The sequence below is a fragment of the Euphorbia lathyris genome, chromosome 2, assembly GCF_963576675.1.
Source record: "Euphorbia lathyris chromosome 2, ddEupLath1.1, whole genome shotgun sequence".
Classification (NCBI taxonomy): Eukaryota; Viridiplantae; Streptophyta; class Magnoliopsida; order Malpighiales; family Euphorbiaceae; genus Euphorbia; species Euphorbia lathyris.
Window position 1 is genome coordinate 134,508,380 of NC_088911.1, and position 12,700 is coordinate 134,521,079.

The 12,700-nt window shown below is 36.4% G+C and overlaps 2 protein-coding genes across 3 annotated transcripts; one reads left to right on the forward strand and one right to left on the reverse strand.

Moving 5' to 3' along the window:
- Positions 1 to 670: 670 nt before the first annotated feature.
- On the forward strand, positions 671 to 8,274 carry LOC136220009 (uncharacterized). Of its 2 annotated transcripts, none has more exons than XM_066007661.1 (14): positions 671 to 831; positions 2,276 to 2,369; positions 2,576 to 2,716; positions 2,812 to 2,927; positions 3,231 to 3,385; positions 3,665 to 3,753; positions 3,892 to 4,441; positions 4,983 to 5,153; positions 5,699 to 5,832; positions 5,954 to 6,033; positions 6,159 to 6,270; positions 7,332 to 7,406; positions 7,503 to 7,667; positions 7,816 to 8,274. In XM_066007661.1, the coding sequence occupies exons 2-13, from the start codon at positions 2,280 to 2,282 to the stop codon at positions 7,647 to 7,649; spliced, it is 1,860 nt and encodes a 619-aa protein (XP_065863733.1). In that variant the 5' UTR covers positions 671 to 831; positions 2,276 to 2,279; the 3' UTR covers positions 7,650 to 7,667; positions 7,816 to 8,274. The 2 variants fall into 2 exon arrangements, with proteins under 2 accessions (XP_065863733.1, XP_065863734.1); XM_066007662.1 differs by having other exon boundaries at positions 4,986 to 5,153.
- Positions 8,275 to 10,015: 1,741 nt separating this feature from the next.
- On the reverse strand, positions 10,016 to 11,443 carry LOC136220010 (pollen-specific leucine-rich repeat extensin-like protein 1). The gene is made up of 3 exons (XM_066007663.1): positions 11,310 to 11,443; positions 11,142 to 11,226; positions 10,016 to 11,051 (listed from the first exon to the last, which is right to left on the reverse strand). Exons 1-3 carry the CDS (start codon positions 11,325 to 11,327, stop codon positions 10,339 to 10,341), a joined length of 816 nt encoding a protein of 271 aa, XP_065863735.1. The 5' UTR covers positions 11,328 to 11,443; the 3' UTR covers positions 10,016 to 10,338.
- Positions 11,444 to 12,700: the final 1,257 nt, after the last annotated feature.

The window sequence follows — 12,700 nt, forward strand, 5'->3', positions numbered from 1 at the left end:
AAATTTCTTGTCTCTGCAGAGTAAATTTAACCTTCATTCCCCTCCATATTTAAACTCCCAAACAAGGTTAACATTTAACCTCATTTAGGGGGCGTTTGGTTTATGGTCTTTAGGAATGGGAATGAGAATGAGAGGGTTTCATTCCCTTTGTTCTTGTTTGTTTACAAAAAAAACTCATTCCCTTTACCCACTTTAGGTTAAGCCATTGCCCCACTTTAGGTTAAGCCATTACCCCATGCCTTCTAAGGAATTGGATTCCCTTTACCCCCATTCACTTTCCTAAGCATATCCAAACACATAGGGGAATTAATGGTTATTCCTTTTCTTTCCTTTAGTTTCCCTTTCTTGATTCCTTTTCCCTTACCCCTTGTGAACCAAACAAGGTTAATTGTTAACTTTCCATTCCATCACTTCCCATCACTTTCCATTACCTCCTTTAACTCTCCCCTCCATTAACCTCCAAACTCCCAAACAAAGGCTTAGTGATTCTTAACCACCCCCCATCAGACCTACCAGTTGATTATTCAATTTTTATTTTTATTCTATAAAAAAAATATTTTTATCAAAATGTATTTTTAAGAATTCTTATTGTTATTTATTAAATCCAGCCCATAAAGAGACTAAAAGGCCCAATAATCTAATCATGGTTTAATACAAAAAAATTAAAACAAAAGAATTCAAAAGTTTCAACGCCCTAAGGCCAACTCCTATACCAGAGAGCGCCACCATTTGTCCGTCTCTCACCGCCACTTCCACTGCCACCGGAACTTAAGTTTTCGGCATTCACGTTTACTTCTAATACACTTTGCAAGGTGTCCGTCTGTGTTTCAGGTAAATATGCCTCTAATCTTCCTCTTCTTCTGAGTATAAGGACGCAGTCTCTGTAAAAGTACAAGGAAGCTTAACTATGAACTTCGATTAGAAAGTTTGTTAAAACCTTATTTTTGATTCTTTTGCTTCGATTTCATTCTTCTGTTTTGTGTCTCATAGCTCTTCTAGAGCCTTTACTTTAGCTCGGCAGTAGAATTAGCTTAGCTGTTAGCAGTGGGAAGAGTCTATTCTATAGAGAAGCCTTAGGCCAATTGGACTGAATGTGGCATGGCAGCAGTAGCAAGGGGAAAGGAAAACAAAGAAATAAAAAGCCGTTGGGTTTTGGAAATTTCTGTGCCGATTATTTGTGCCGTAGGACATGACCGCGTTATAATTTAGCTTTGTGAGGCAAATTTTATGTTCTAATTTGCATCTATGCTGATAAAAATGCGTGTATGATTGTATTTATTTTTTAGTGAGAGGGTTTTACTAGGTTTAGACTTACGCATTGCAAACACATATAGTCATATGTTATACTTTTCAGCTGTGTTACATGGGAACTGATACAGAAATTGAAACGGAGATGAAATTGGGAAACAATGTTTGTAAAAAAATATAGGAAAAGGAAACGTGAGGAAACATATAAATTATAAAAATATGTAGATGTTGTCTAAATTCTTAAAATTATAAGAATGCGTGTTTAATGTTATATATATATGTTAAGAAAAATACATACAATTCACAAAATAGAGGCAAAAGAGATTTTTGCATTTTGAAAGTTTGTAGAAGATGATCTAGAAAACATTAGGATTTATTGAACATGTGATTAGCATTGATCCACTTCTAAAAACACATTACATCATAGGAAACGAGTCTTCAATCCTTAAGAAATGAGTTTAACTTTTTTGTTAATTATGTAAATGTGACCTGAAAAGTTAGTATAAGTTTCCAAGAGTTTTTGGTTTTTGAAACTGATACCTAAACTTGAATGCTTTAAAATAAACTTTCCGTGCAACATAGACTGGAACCTGTAGTTTTATTTTTTGATGTTGTTTAATCGGCCCGCCCCGAAGGGTACCGTTTTAAAAATTGTTTTTAAAAGCAGGCCCGGGTTTTAAATATATATATATATATATATATATATATATATATATAGCGTGATAGCCACACGCCTTTCCATTGGTCGGGCGTGAAAGCCCGACCACATGGTGAGGCGTGTGGCTATCACGCCTTGTTGGGCGGCCGCCCAACAGCGTTGGGCTACCGCCCAACGCGAGGTTGGGCGAGCGCACGTCTTGTACGCGTTCCACCTTTAGGTGGAACGCGTACGACGAGCGATCCACCATATGGTGGAGCGCGTGCGCCGCGCGATCCACCATACGGTGGATCGCTCGTCGCGCACATGTTCCACCTACGGTGGAACGCATACTATAAACAGGATTTGATATGCTTTGTCTGTATTCAGGATAATGGTCTCATCAGATATCAGGGACCTCTTAACAGCGTTTAGTCCTTCATTGGACTATTTTGCAATCAGTTCAGGAGATGGTCGAATAAAGGTATATTACTGAACTCCTCGTGGTGGCTGCAAATGCTAAGAATTTTGAAATTCACACATTCACTTCATCTTATTTTTAGTTTATCCATTTTCATTTATATTTGGTTGAACTTTTTCCTTGTTTTTTCATTATTAATCTATTAAAATTTGTGCAGTAATGTCTATCATTCGACCATGAAATCCTGACACATGCTTTCATATTCTCAGATATGGGACGCTTTGAAGGGCCAGTTGCAAACAGAGTTTGCAGACATAACATCAAGTGATGCAGGTATTTACAGTAAACCTGAAAGGGGTCACCTTTCTGTTGATTATACATGCATGAAGTGGTTGTCCCTGGATAGAAAGGTATTCTTTTTTATTTAATTTAAGTGAAATGGTTTCATTTCAAATCTTTAACTTGGACCTTTCTGATTTATGCTTATAACTGCGAATAATAACAGAAAAAAAGGAAGCTAGGAACTTCATTGTTGGTATTAGGAACAGGAAGTGGTGATGTTATGTCACTTGATATCTATGCTGGTCAATTGAAGTGGACAGTCAGTGATTGCCATCCTGGGTGAGTTCCCTGCTGTATTGTTTGTTTATTACATTTTCCTCAATTGTTGTGGTTAAGAACAAGATGCAAGTATTTTTTTTTTAATGTTATATGAGTTTATGATGCCTACAGAATTTTTCTTTCCTTTCATACTTCTGCTAAATGTGGTTTGTCTAAGAATTTTGTTCTGTTATGCATTTTCATAAAGCAAACTGGCTGTTCCAGTTTCATGATACCATGAAAATTTGAACTCCCTGCTACATATTTTATTATTGAAATATGCATTTAATTGTGTGCTCAATATTTTCCACTCCGAATGTGCAGGGGTGTTAGTGCTATTGCATTTTCTATGCGGGATTCATGCATTTACACAGCCGGTGCTGATGGAATGGTTTGCAAAATTGATCCACAAACAGGAAATATATTGGAGAAGTTCAGAGTTTCTACGAAGGGGATATCCTCTCTATCTGTTTCACCAGGCATATATTCTCAACTATTTGTGGCAACCCTTTCTCCTCTTCCTTCTGTATAAATCATGTTAAGATGCATGGAATCTGAAATTATATAGTTTATTTTTAAGGTGATGGTAATATGGTATTATGATTAAGTAATTGTGCATCTAAGAATCTTAGTTCTCGCTGACTTTTGCTCTGATCATCAACGAAACATGCTTTGTAAATGAATGGGGTTATAGATTGAGAAAATCTTGCCACTTCTGTTTTCTGATTCTATCCATTGATGCTATTTCTATGCATCAGATGGGAAGATATTAGCAACTGCAGCTGCACAGTTGAAGACCTTCAGTTGTACTGATCACAAAAAGCTGCAGAAATTTTCTGGTCATCCTGTGAGTGCTAACTCTATCTTCATAGTGCTTTTATTTACAAGTTACAACTCGTGATTTTTTTAAATTGTTTTTACTAAGATTGCGTATATCTGGTTTGTTAACATGTTTTAACTTGAAAATTTCTCCCCTGATTTGCAGGAAGCTGTACGTGCTATGATCTTTACAGAGGATGGAAAATACATTCTATCTTCTGCTGTTGGTGAAAGGTACATTGCCTTGTGGAGAAATGATGGTGGAAAAAAGAAGTCAGCGAGCTGTGTACTCACAATGGAGCACCCTGCTGTATTCCTTGATAGCAGGTGCCTCCAAAATCAGGGAAATGATAATGCAGGGCTATGTGTTTTAGCGATCTCAGAAGTTGGTGTTTGTTATACATGGTATGGGCAAAATATTGAGGAGTTACGTACTTCAAAGCCCACAAAAGTTGCATTGTCTTGTGAAGATTCTTTTTCCAAAAACCAGAAAGTCGGCTTACCTACAATATTTGGTGCAAAATTACAAGGCATTACTAAGCATATGGCTGCAGATATGTTTATTGCCTATGGTTTGCTTGTTAAACCTTTGTTTCAGAAAATAGTGGTGCAATTTGGTACGGACATGAAGTTGAATATTTCTCTGGATGGCGTTCTCTTACCAATGAGTCATTCTCTCATCAAATCTAAGAAAGGGGCAGGTGTACATGGTGGAGGTAAGAATTGATAAATACTATTTTCTTGCCATACCGGATGATGTTCTACCCCGAGTGTTTTTGGTGGAAACTGGAGACCTATGGTCTTGAGTGCTCTCTTATTTACAATCTAATCTTAGGGTTGGCATGTGATTCTTGAACTATTCCTGACACATCTAGTTTAAAAATCATATAGCCTTGTTTGAGCCATTTCTGATATCTCCTTGACACATCTTTAATTTGTTGCAAAATTATAAGAACATCGTATCATATTCTCCAGTGATGTCCTTGTGGTGGACGTATTAATTCCGTTCAGAGTTTATTGTTGTATGAGGATTCATTTAAAATGTTCATGCTTCTATGGAACTTTTTCTTTTCTCTTTTGTTCTGACATTCATTCAGAATGGAATTTACCACCTTTTCTAACTCTTCAGTATTCTCTTACTATATATTCTCCAAAATATCAGTTTTTTTTATGATGCTGTATCCTTTTCTTATGTTTATTTTCTTGATATGATTTCATTACAATGGATGCGTGCTAATTACTTGTCTGATAATTCAGCAGTTACTGCACTAGACCGTGCCAATGTAGAGGATGCATTACTTCCTATTGCAAAAATTTCTGATCTCCATGAAAAAAGGCTGAGAGATAAGACCTTAAGTTTTGACTCTGATGAGGTCATGTTGGATTTGGTTGATGCCAGGAGTCAACTTGAGTGTGTGGAGAACAAAGGTAATTCCAGAGATACTATATTTACATATAAACCTGCCTATTTCAAGCTACTTTTCATATTCTTCTGATCTAATAATGAGACTAAATAAATATTCTTGTCCGATTTATGGTTAAACTATAAATTTAGTTCTTTTTTAAGTACTTGTCTTTGTGTTTTAGGGACTCTTATTGGTTTGTTTGTTAGTATCTTAACAAATAAACTCTTACATCACATTTCCTGATGCATTCCTTTAGTACATTGTTTGTTAAATGTGTGATGATATGGATCCTGCATTTCCTGGTGTATAGGCTATGTACTGAAGCAGTATGGCACACATACTTTATTTACAAGAAGAGAAGGATACAATTAAATTGGATTTCCATAAAAGAAATTTGTCAATAATAATGAACTTTTAGGTAGGTGTTGCACTGCAGTGTTAAGGGTAGTTTTAGCCTATATGTTGTCCGACATATTTCCCAGTTCAGTTTAACCTTTTGATATTCTTAAGCTTGTGTTTCTGTTGTTTTTGTGTTGTGTTATGTATTTATTATTTTGTTCTTTGCAGTTGGCATGGTGGAAGCTGAACGCTTGACTACTTCCATGGAGAAGAAGTTGAGAGCATTAGATATACTTGGTAATAAAGGCGATAGTATGTTCAGCTCTATGCTTGATCTTGAAGCAAATATTTCACAGAAGAAGGTTTGTTCTTGATTGGGTGGTAACACTCATTTTTTTATTAGTTTGAGCATTGTGATTCTCTCTCTCTGCCTTCAAAGTATATGGTTCAGTTGTATTGGTGGCTGAGTATTTTCTCTATTAGATGAGGGCAGCTGTTATGTCTATGGAAACTGACGATGCGTCTAAGTTACTGGAAAGCTTGGTTGCGAAATGGCAATCCAGGTGTGCTCTTGCTTTGTTGCTATTCTATGATTGTCAACTATCCATTTCTTATCAATTTTTGTCTTATGGACTTGTATGTTAACAATGTGTTTTGTTGGGAATTGAACTGTGGTTGTCTTCAACAGGTCATGTAATAGAAATATTCTTCCCTGGATATATTGCATTTTGGTTTATCGTGGCCGTCATATTATGGCTGAAGAAAAATTAGAAACCCAGATGCTTGATGCTTTATTGAAGGTATTAGACAACATTAATATCAGTTGCTCTTCTTACATGTTTATTTTTACTATATTACAATTCAGAACTCGAAGCGTCTTGTTTTTATTGGGAACTGTTAGCTGCTTCATATCTTGATCTAGTCATAGGATGATAGGACCTTGTACCTCAGACTCTTCTAAGAGTTGACCCTTAGCAGTCTTTCTACCTTACATAGCTTGGTGGAAGTGTTAGGAGCCGGGAGCCCATTGAGAGAAAATTGCACGATCTCATTATTGCAAAAATAAAAAAAAAACTGAGATTGCTTTTGCTTGTTCATTTTATTCATATTCTGCCTTTTAATTGAGTACTCGCACCAATGAAATAGAGATAAGTTCAAGGTAATAGGTCTCTAAAGACAGAAGTCCAACTATGTAAGCAGCTGAAATGCAAAAAGATGACTGATTTAATCTAATCAACTAAAATGCTGATATATATGGACTTGGGTCTGATTACCTATCCGGAAGAGTTTCCCTTACCATCTCTTGCATAAGTGGGCTGTATTTTGCTGTAGTTACTATGAAATTTGTGAAACTGCGTAAAGGATTGCAAGCAGTTCTGAAGGTTAAAAGTGTTCCTCTTTGTGCCTGAAACTTAATACTCCATTGTGGCTTATCAGTTCTTGCATTTTCAGCTATGCTTTTCGGCTTTGAAGTTCCTGTAGGGTTTGTTCTGGAATTGGTACCATTATGGAAGTGGGTATGGGTTGTGCTTTGTGTCAACCAGATTTGAATGAACTTTCTGAGCCTGGATCTGACATTGAGGTTATAACTCAATTATAGTAATAAAACAACACAAACTGGCAAGCCTGGGACCAAAAGGTGGTTTTAAAGAAAATTCCTTCTGTTAGAGTTAGAGTTATTACATGTACTTGTCCATTTTCAACAATTAAAAGAAGTGTGAATATTTCTTACTCCCCCTTTATCAATACCCATCTATAATTACCTCCATCTAACTAAACATGGTTTTAAAGAAAGAGCCCTTTTTCCCCTTCTTTTTCGGGATTCCTGACTGTATAGTCTAATTGTGATGTCCTCTTTCAGATGACAAGATCTAGAACAACAGCTTTTCAACCGTTGTTACAATTATCAGGCCGTTTGCAGCTAGTTACTGCACAGGTCTGTAATTTCTCACTTTTGCTTTACTTATTTCTCTGTGTTTTTTTTCACATTCATTAATAGTGTTAATTTTTTTTTCCTTTTCATTTCTTCCAGATTGATAAGGCTACCCTAAACAAGACTAATGTTGCATTGCATAATGACCAAACGGATGATAATGAAGATGATGACGAAGATATTGATGACCATTTTTATGGGGAAGACGATGATGAATCCCAATTGAGTAGTGATGATGATAACTAGATGCAATGACTACAACAGGTGAACATGCTCCTCAAGTCCTTGCACCTTTCTGATACATAAAATTAGTTGCATGAATATGTATCCTGTACTGTTGTTGGGTCAAAATTTTTACATGCTTGTTGTGGATTTGTGGTTGGGTTTAATTGTTTTAATTTTGACTCAACAGTTTGGTAGATGAAATCTCTTAACTGGCCATGTGTGGGAGCTTCCCTTGGTGGATTTCTTTAATCGGTTTGCATCAACCTGTGAACATATTCTTTGGTTCGAAATTAGAAGCATGATGTCACCCCCTTTACAATGTAACAGTATCTTCCCGTGTTCCTTATTCAGTTGCTCTTATAACCTGTTGTTGCCACTCGTCTCGGTGATCAAGTTTTAAGTTTTAGACATTATAGTTGAGTGTTTGGTATTCATTACGGTACTATCCGGTTTACTATATTTTGAGCTCTATAATGTCTTCCCCTGTACTTTTTGCCTGATTTCAGGAATATAGGAATATTTCTGCTTTGAACTTGTAAAATGGCAAATTTTGTAAGCTGTCTAGAGCCTTTGCCATAATAGCGTACAGCCTAGAAACCTATTATATAATTATTCAATATGATAAACTGCATCTTATAAATGTCAATGCTGATACCCTGTCAAAAACTCTCTTTTATTTATTTATTTTTGTCACGAGGCTCATTTTTTTTCAACAAGGGTTCGTTTTTTCTTCCAATCCCAATAAGGATTATTGTTCAAAGGTTATCTGCATAGAGAATTTTGAACTATAGAAATTCTCATATTTATTTGGTTAGCACTGACGTTTAGGAGCATCAGGAACTTTGTGGTTATGGAGTCCGAGTTAGATCTTAACAACCATTAGTCTAGTATCGAAGAATTCTATACTATGGTTAAGGGAAAACATGGGTTTCATGCTTTAGCATTTCGTCTTCAGAGTCGATGTCATTATGTGCTGGCAATTATGATTCACACGTATCATAATTGTGTTCAAAATCATAAAAGATTTAGGCCTTCTAGATTTTGTGACTTGCATTGCCAAGCACCTGGATAACATAATTGCGTATTTTGAGGTATAATTAAGGGTAGTAGTTTTGAGTAAAGTATATTATGGCCCTTAAACTTCATTTTTTGACATAAAAGTCCTTGAACTTTACATCACTGTAACATTAAAGTCCAAATTATACAAAATTCCGTTAAAGAAAATAACGAAAGAATTAGGATAAAATAGGTATTTGACCATAATTTATGGTAACATGGATAAAAAAAAGTCAATGATGTAGTCTAACTTGCATAGTGATTAAAGGTGCATGGCGCACTAAGGCGCAAGGGGTCCTGGAGCCATGGAGCCATGGCGCATGGCGCATGGCGATGGCGCGCGCCATAGCGAGACAAGGCGCACTTAAAAAAATAAAAAATATAAAAATATAAAACTAACATAAAACTAAATCATGAAAATATTTTAAGCATAAATAAATTTTAAAATGCAAAATAAACCCCATAGTAGAAAAACTTTAAAGTTGAATACTAATTTCTAAGTTCTACTCCTAATCAAAACTCTCCAAATCCATCACTCCTCATCATCACTATCACACTCCTCGTCTAAGGCATCATCAAACTATTGATCATCAAACTGTTGAAGTTGAATTCCCTTTAGCTTCTTTGTTTCTGTTGTTTGAATCCGTTTGATGTGTTTTCTTTCTACTAAACTTCTTCCTCTTTTAATGACTCTGTCTCTTCCTCTTCAAAGAGTCTCTTCGTCTTCTACTTAGTTTAAAACCTATAATCTCTCTCCTTTTTAACACTTTTTGTTAATATAACATGTGTTCCATTCCAGATATATAAAGTAACTACCAAAAAACTGCCCATAACTGCCTCTAATTGCCAAGGCGCGCCTTGGTGCGCCTTTGGCGACTGCCTTTGGCGCAAAATGGCGCACCAGGCGCGCGCCATGGCGATTGCGCCTCGCCATGGGGCTGCCATGGCGCCAAGGCCTGCGCCTGGTGCGCCATGCGCCATAGGCGCGCCTTTAATAACTATGCTAACTTGTCCAGGTCATCATTTTGTTAATTTTTTCTTCTACAGATTCTTGTTTATTTGGACTTCAATGTTACAGTAATGTAAAGTTCAAGCATTTTTATGTCAAGAAATGAAGTTTAGAGGCCATAATGTATGTAGCGTTATAGTTCAAGGCCATGGATGTATTTAGCCTAGTATTTTTTGTTGTAGAACTCCATTAGCTACAAGTCATTTTAAATAAATAATCTTGGAAACTATGCACGGAGAAAGCTCTTTATTTGCGCAAAGCATATCTCATCTTTCTAAAGCTTAAAATAGGAACAAAAGTTGTAAAGATAAATGGGGTATAGTTTGTCAAAAATGGAAGGCTGAGAAGCATAGTTTTAGAATATAACTAGTTCTTTTACAGGAATTCTTATACAAGAATTGAATAGAAGGCAGTCTGCATTTTCAAGAGCTTTCTTGGAGATGGAATACAGAATCAATTCTTACGGTAGTAACAAGCTTAGTATCTCATTCTTCCTGAAATGTTTCCACATGCTTATTAGGAAATATTACTGCCATCAGATTCCGTTATTTATTTTTACCTGATTATTCTGCATCAAGTTCTTTCTCCTTTCCAGACGGGTGAAAAGTTTCCTCATTTCTGTTGCCAAAAACTTCCCCGAACCCTTCATATGATCCTACATGCATTTGGATTTTCATCGCTGAAGATAGAGGTAATGTTTCCATTGCGAGTATTTTCATGGTAATCTCCGCTGTATTGATCTGTTCTACTGTGTACTGTGCGGGGTGGAGGAGAATGAATATACTCATATTCTGTAACATACGGTGATGGCCTGTGTGTGTTGTAGCTATGAGTCACATAGACAGGCTGTTGTGGTTCCGGCGGAGGTCCATGGCCGTTAGGGAACCTGTTCCATTGACCTCCGCTGTAGTTTTGGGTATAACCATAGCCATACCTGTAACCATAGTCAGGTGGCTGGTGATGGTAGATAACATGAACCTCCCCAACATCTTTTGGTCCTGATGGTTGTTGAGACTGATTTGCATTTGTCTCTGCAGCAACAGGTGATGGCGCCGGTTTCTCCTCCGGCGGTGGAGGGTCTTTCGGTGGCTCCGCTGGCGCTGCAGCTGTTTCGGCTGGTGGAGCTTCTGCTGGAGGAGGGTTTGCTGTTTCACCTGCTGGCGGTGGTGCAGCAGCAGCACCTTCTTGCGGTGGCTCTCCTGACTGAGTATTACCAGGTTGGTCTGTTGGCTCGGTATGAGAACATATCGTAGCTATCTTTCTAGTTTTCCTTATCGCTTTTACTATCTTTTCCGGATCTGCCCATCCGATTACTGTCAACTTCTGTTGAGGGAAATCGATATAGGTATCGTATATACCTGTTGAAGATGATCACATCGTTATCGAATCAATCAAACACATCATTTTGCTGCAAAATGTTGAAATACTGAGTTCTTCTCAGTTCTCACCATTGATGCCGTGTAGTGCTTTCTTGATCTTGTGCACGCAGCCGTTACAGTCCATTCGGACTTGTATCTCCGTAACTCTAGGTTTCTGCAAGGAGAGAACACAAATTAGATAGCAAGTATAATAAGGAAATCAATACTATATGTGTTGATGAGAAAGGAATATGTTACCTCCAACTCAGGAACCATTGTAGAGAGAGAAAGAGAGAGAGATGGAGAGAATGGAGAATATGGAAGAAGAATAAAATAGGTAGTATTTATTTGCACACATTAGGAGGGAATATTTGAAAGGCAAAAGAAGTGGGGGATGGAAGGAATCTTCTTTTTCTGTATTGATTATGTGATCATCATCATATAGTCCTTGAAGAAGTCATTGTCAAGTCTAAAGGAGAAGGAAAAGATGAGAAAGGATAGATATGGGTTCAAGAGAGAAAAGGGAAGGTGTTTTTTGGGTTGAAAATAGGGGTAAAGCATATTCATCACCTTTAAATTATAACCTTCGGGATATAAAAATCCTAGGTAGATTACACCTATGGCCATAATTTTTTGTATTACTAGCATGATGGCTTTGAATTTTAAAATCAGACGGTAAAAACTCATCCAATGGTAAAAACAAACAAAATAATGCTTATTTTGTAAAAAAAAACAATGTAAGAATAGTTTTTAAATGATTGTTGATCAGTGTGAATACTAATTAAGCATGTGAATAGATTGGAATTTAGTGTTAGATACACTTTAAATTTAGTGTTAATAAAAGAATGATTTATTAAAGTTGTCACACCTCGAATCAGATTGGTTGGCCTGATCGATCGTTTTGGGATTCGGCTTAGCCTTTGGTTTGGGTTTGTTGGGTTTGTTAGTCTTTAACAATATCATCCCAAAGACCCGATGGCTGTATTGGCACCCAAGAAGACTTGGGTTATTTTATTTTTAAATTTATTTTAAGAAAAGCAAAAACTAAAATTTAAAAAATATTTTTGTGAATCTTGATATGGTTTACATTTTTTTTTTCATTTTAACTTGGTCAACGCTGTATTATCCCATACAATTTTTAATTTTTTTTAGACTCATCAGTCAATGTTTTATTATCCCATATATATATATATATATATATATATATATATATTACGTAATCCGGTCTGATCAATCCGAGTTGCTTGGTTGAACTGAGTAACTAATAATTCAATTATAAATCTGGTTTGATATTTTGTCTGGTGATAATACTGGATTTTTTTTTTATAGTTACAGTGGAAGTTTAAAGAGGAAACAAAAACTAACGAGGAGTCATTTGAGATAATTTAGTACTGTAGTTGTCTTTGAATAATTACTTCGGAGGCTTGCAGGAGGTTCAACGCATTCGTGTGAACTCATCAGATATTTTTCTGTGAAATTCACCATCCAATCATCTGCCAATTACCCTCTTGGAAGTATGAACAACTTATGATGCACAAACACGAAGCAATGTGATAAGATTCAAGTATTAGGATGATGATCGTTACTCTCTTCCTGCCATATAAGATAGAATAACTTGGGAATCAAGTTCAATAGCAATGTGAAAATGT

Coding starts and splice junctions, on each gene's coding strand:
- LOC136220010 (XM_066007663.1), bottom strand. Junction 11,052..11,141: donor AGCACTACACGGCATCAATG/GTGAGAACTGAG, acceptor CATCTTCAACAG/GTATATACGATACCTATATC.
- LOC136220009 (XM_066007661.1), top strand. CDS start 2,280: ATGGTCTCATCAGATATCAGGGACCTCTTAACAGCGTTTAGTCCTTCA. Junction 2,370..2,575: donor CAGGAGATGGTCGAATAAAG/GTATATTACTGA, acceptor TCATATTCTCAG/ATATGGGACGCTTTGAAGGG. Junction 2,717..2,811: donor GGTTGTCCCTGGATAGAAAG/GTATTCTTTTTT, acceptor GAATAATAACAG/AAAAAAAGGAAGCTAGGAAC.